General features: G+C 33.9%; 1 protein-coding gene across 1 annotated transcript; it reads right to left on the bottom strand.

Moving 5' to 3' along the window:
- Positions 1 to 2,795: 2,795 nt before the first annotated feature.
- LOC149199768 (uncharacterized) lies at positions 2,796 to 3,473 on the bottom strand. Its single transcript, XM_089400698.1, has one exon. The coding sequence runs from the start codon at positions 3,471 to 3,473 to the stop codon at positions 2,796 to 2,798; it is 678 nt and encodes a 225-aa protein (XP_089256824.1).
- Between the last annotated feature and the right edge of the window lie 2,100 nt (positions 3,474 to 5,573).

Genomic DNA, 5,573 nt, shown 5'->3' with positions numbered 1-5,573 from the left:
TTGAAAGCTTAGTCAAGTGGAATTTTTTCTTATCCTTCTGTCCTCCCCATATAAAATTAGCAATCATTCTGTTAAGACAATTGATAATAGCTGAAGGGATAAAGAAGAGGTGTGCCCAATAAACCATGATTTGTACCAGCACAGCTTGAGACAGAATGGCGCGACCCCCTAAGGATAAGCATTTGTATTCCCAAGCAGCTATTTTCTTATAGAAACAATCCGGAATCCATGACCAATCAGCCACTCGGTATCCCACAGGTTTCAAATAAAATCCCAGGTATTTCAAACTATTCGGAATGGGAAGAGCTTTTATATTAAAAATACTTGTTAGAAATATGATAAGATCTCCATTTGTATTTTCAACATGAAAAGATGATTTTATATCATTAACATACATGCCGGTGGCTTTTTGAAATCTCCCCAAGATTTCATGAAGACATATCCATGTAGTTCTGCATAGCAACGCTGGTAATAGAATGTCATCAACAAAGAAATTTTGCAAAATGAGGATGTTCTTGCATATAGGGAAAGGCATACATCTGTTTTGCTGAATTGTTTTCTTAATAAGGAGGCTTGGAGAATCCATTACTAAAAATGAAGAGAAGTGACAGAGAGCAGCCCTGACGTAAGCCCCTGGCCACTTTGAAGAATGAAGTTGGGACTCCATTAATGAGGATTGCATAATTGACTTCCACTACACAAGCCATGATCCATCTAATGCATCTGACATCTCGTTTGATCCTAGCCAGTAGGCATCGAATGAAACCCCAGTTCACACAATCGTAAGATTTTTTAAGATCGATTTTCAAAAGAGCAGCTTCTATTTTTCTGCTATGCATTGAGTGTAAGAATTCTTAGGTGAGAGCCACCGCATCTAATATATTCCTATCCTTTAGAAAGCCGTGTTGTTCTTGAGACAGATGTATAGATAAAATGTTCCTAATTCGGATACCAATAATCTTAGATATGATCTTGTATGGAACATTGCACAATGAAATTGGTCGATAATCTGAAAAAGTGGAGGAGAGCTTCTTCTTAGGAATTAGAGCGATATAAGTTGATGAAATGTTTTGGCTTATGAAACCCTGCAGTCTCGATTCCTCAACCATATTTAGAATATCTATCTTAAATAAATCAAAGAAATGGATGAAGAAATCAATGGTCCACCCGTCCGGTCCAGGGCACTTGTCTTTTTGAAATGATTTCATTGTTGCCAATAATTCCTCTTCAGAAACTTCAGCAAATAGAGCTCTGTTTTGATTTTCATCAAACATAGTGGGATATGGGTCTATTCCCCATAGAATATCTTCTATGTCACAGACAGAATTCTTGTTGTATGCCTTTTTGAAATACTTCACAGCTTCTCTAGAAATGGCCTCCTGTGAGGAATGTGTGTTTCCTTCCTCGTCCTTGATCTCCCAAATAGTGTTTGCTTCCCTCCTCTTATTTGCAAATCTGTGAAAAAACTTCGTATTTTTATCTCCTTCTCTGAGCCATAACGCTCGACTCTTGAGCCTCCAAGTGGCCTCTTCAACCTCTAATATCTTCTGTTTTCTTTTTTCTAAATCCCATATATTTTTCTAATAGAGGACGACATGGAGGGATAGATTTAGATTAAAATTTAATCTTACTTTAAATCTCAATTTATTTATTCAAATGATTTATTTAATAAATAATAGATTAATAATCTAACAACTTTGTTTTAAATTATATATTTATTATTTTGAATCATATATTAATATAATTATTTATTTTATTAGGTACATTAAATATCAATTGCATATTGTATACTGGGTATTATTTATTAATTTGAATATTTTTACCAAAATGTTGTTTCAAAAAAGGTTTAGATTAAAATTTAATCTTATTTTAAATCTCAATTTATTTATTCAAATAGTTTATTTAATAAATAATAGATTAATAACCTAACAACTTTGTTTTAAATTATAAATTATATATTTATTATTTTGAATCATATATCAATATTATCATTATTATGGTTAAATTTAAGAAGATCTTCAATTTAGTAAACGATCTAATAGATAGATAGAAGTTGTACCTTGTTTCCAAATTGTAACATGATTAACCGACTATAATGCAGTGCGATTAGCAAAAAAAATTATGACAAAAAGTGAAGAAAGTAAACATTGCAAATAAGTGTTCCTCCGGTTTACATACCTTTGAACCAAACATTTATTAACTTTCACTTATTAAACGCCATACATACCTTTGAACCAAACATTTATTAACTTTCACTTATTAAACGCCATACATAATCAATCTCAAATTTAATTTCAATAATAGTAATACACCATACACGTGGAATCTATTTACTATACTATCACAATCTAAACCCAAAGAAACAACCTATAAATATACATATTCTCGAATTGCTTCTCCGAATATTGAATTACAGTCACTTCTTTGGTTTTATCTTATCTAATGAAAGAAGACTACAGTAGCCTAAAAGCCCGTTTTTCTTTTAATCCTCGATTAACATAATCTTCATCATGAGATACCTATCGGGGTCCAATAATCTCAATCACACATATTTGTCCGGTCCTCAGGGTTTCCGATCCCAGTGATCAAACCATCAAAAAGGCTGATATATCTCCACATGTTGTTCTTGTTATTGCATGTATAACTGATCTTCTCTAACAAATTTCTAAGACTGATATGATTCTTGTTAAGGTACAATAAGTATAAATACCTAAAATCTCCCAAAGTGTTATCTCAAAATGGATTTGATCAAAACCCTTATGAAACTAATAACTTTCGAATAATCAAGAACTGTCCTATCCTGTTCTCCTAATTTTCATGAATCTCGTATAGCCTCTACTCCTCTCCTTTTCCCTTATACTCTCAAGCTTGGGTTTCCAAGATTGGCGTCTTGTCACGACCAACTGCACATAATCTTTCAGCAATTGCGGAGTATTGCAGAGACCATGGAGCTTATCATCTGCCAAACCTCTGACAACTGGAAGGCTTCCCTCAATGGAATTTAGCCTCCCGTCCTTCATAATCTTTGTAATAAAGTCTGCCGACACTCTGATCCGGGGGCCTCCATTGACGTTGGAATTTTCTATTTCAAACGGCTGACAGAGAGCGGCCTCGCGTCCGATATTGCGCAAGGGAGATGATACGCGAGAAGTGGAAGAATTAGGAACTTTAGTGACCGTTTGTGATATTAAGGAAGCCAACGATACAAGCGATAACGGAGACCCAAAAAAATGGTGAGGCAGAAGGAAATATTTGTTGCCTACCTTCAGTTGATCGTTCTGAGAAAGCACTGGTGTCTTCTGCCCGATATAGAAGGAACCCGAGTGACAGATTAAATGCTGAGGAAACTCCTGCATGATTTGGCCGGCACTGATTGTTTTATGAAGGATCCGAACGTTGCCATCTGAGCTAACCACCTGGATCGTTTTCTCACGGTAACTCCCTACAACCCTGCAGGATCCTTGGTTGCCCATACTTTATTTCGCTTGTTAATAGAGAGCACAGCAGCGAATCCAATGGTTCACCATGGAAACTGGAAAACCAGCGAGTCCTATAAGCCTGCAGAGGTGAATCTGGCCGTGTGCAATACGTAAACTTTCTTATCTCAGCCACCGTACGTTATCATCGATGCATTTAATGTTGATATGGCGGAGTACATCTGTTTGGACTTTGAATGCAAAATATCCAGTCGAAGATAAATGAGGCCGTTGGGTTTCTACTTTAACGCGGTTTCTGATTAGACGTAATGCATGTGCAACATGCAAGTTGTTTGCAGAATGATTTAATGTTGTACTCGTTGAAAATCAATATGATAACAACACTCAACAATTACCGTGGGCTTTTTATCGGTTATTTGAAACTATAAATTTTATAATATTTTATCCGTCTAGGATATGCCTATAAATATATTTGATGTGTATATTTATATGCTTCTATAAGTATAGAGATGCTGTTGAAATTTTGAAAAATTAACTTTATTTTTATAAATATTTATTGGATGCAGTTTAATTAGCCATCATGGTAATATGTAAATTATAAGATGGTTTAAATCCATATTAGTTTAATCAACAAAATATATCAAAATTTTATTACATATTAATATTAATATTTAATTTATTTATTTTAAATTAGAATGAAAATTTTGTACATATTATTAATATTAATATTAGATCATTTTTTTGGGATTCAATTGCGTTAAGTAAGTCATTCAAAGTATGACCATTTCCATGAGAGGTAGTCGTAAAGTGACTAATTTCTCATGATTTTTGAATAGTTCACTTAGCACTCATTGCATCGGGTGATGCTCACAGGGGTGAAGAAGTGGGATTGAAACTAAGTGGGCTTGATTGTGGGGAAAAACTCCACAGTTAAGCGCGCTTGAGCCAGAGGAGTTCTGGGATGGGTGACCTCCTGGGAAGTCCTGGTTACCGGGTGCAAGCCCCGGAAGTGATGATTGATGCTATGTGATTCGTTCTCCACATTTCACTAGTTTCAATCCCACTTCTTCACCCCTGTGAGCATCACCCGATGCAATGAGTGCTAAGTGAACTATTCAAAAATCATGAGAAATTAGTCACTTTACGACTACCTCTCATGGAAATGGTCATACTTTGAATGACTTACTTAACGCAGTTGAATCCCAAAAAATGATCTAATATAATGCACTGCGAAAATCCCCCATACTTAAATATTAATATTAATATTTAATTTATTTATTTATTTTAAATTAGATTGAATTTTTTTTTATTTATATGTAAGTTTATCTTTGGAACACAAAAAAAAAAGAGTAGTACATAGTTATATATTTAAAACTAAAATTAGTGTGTTTTTTTATGACAACAAAATTATAAATACTTACAAAAACTTAATTAAAAATCAATAAAAGGGGTTTTTGGAGGTATATATTTTACAAATTGATCCTTTAAAAAACAAAATTTACATGTCTGATAATGTAATCCTTCATTATTGTATAATGGTGTTCCATTTAGCTCTAAGGAATATGAGAAAGTTTAATTCTTTCACTGTTTTTCCAATCTCCCAATATTAAGTTACACCCTTAATTATTGAGATGGTGAAGAACATAGAAATATGTTATTGAAAAGATCCCTTCCCCTACTTTCCTAATTCCTTTTATAAGACTTTCTAATGTTGTGTCCCTCATAGAGGGGCCCTTCAATAAGAAGGTCTTAGTCTCCCAAAACAATGAGAGAACTTGAATCTCATAGTAGAAGCCATAAGATTTAGCTTAGTTGTTTTTCATCCATCTAAGCCCCATAAATACTATTGAACTTTTTTGTTTTTTTTGTTAAGCTTGGCAGGACCCTTTATTTTCTATTTATAAGCGGTAAATTTACACCACATATATATCCTAGGTGGCCTCAACTTGCCCATTCTCGTTATAAGCCATCCAAAAACAGTAAAGTTTCAGTCTTTCTAACCAAGCTAAGTATGTCTCAGTTTCATGACAAGACGCTATATGTCTATCTATCATAAGCATGCATAATGTAAAATAGATTCTACCCGCATAAAAAACAAAAAGAAACCAGATTAACTAAATATCATTGTTGCTCTTC

The sequence above is a fragment of the Pinus tabuliformis genome, chromosome 2_1, assembly GCF_031772625.1.
Source record: "Pinus tabuliformis cultivar Carrire ecotype Pingquan chromosome 2_1, CPIR1, whole genome shotgun sequence".
NCBI lineage: Eukaryota > Viridiplantae > Streptophyta > Pinopsida > Pinales > Pinaceae > Pinus > Pinus tabuliformis.
This window is presented reverse-complemented; position numbering and strand designations above follow the sequence as displayed.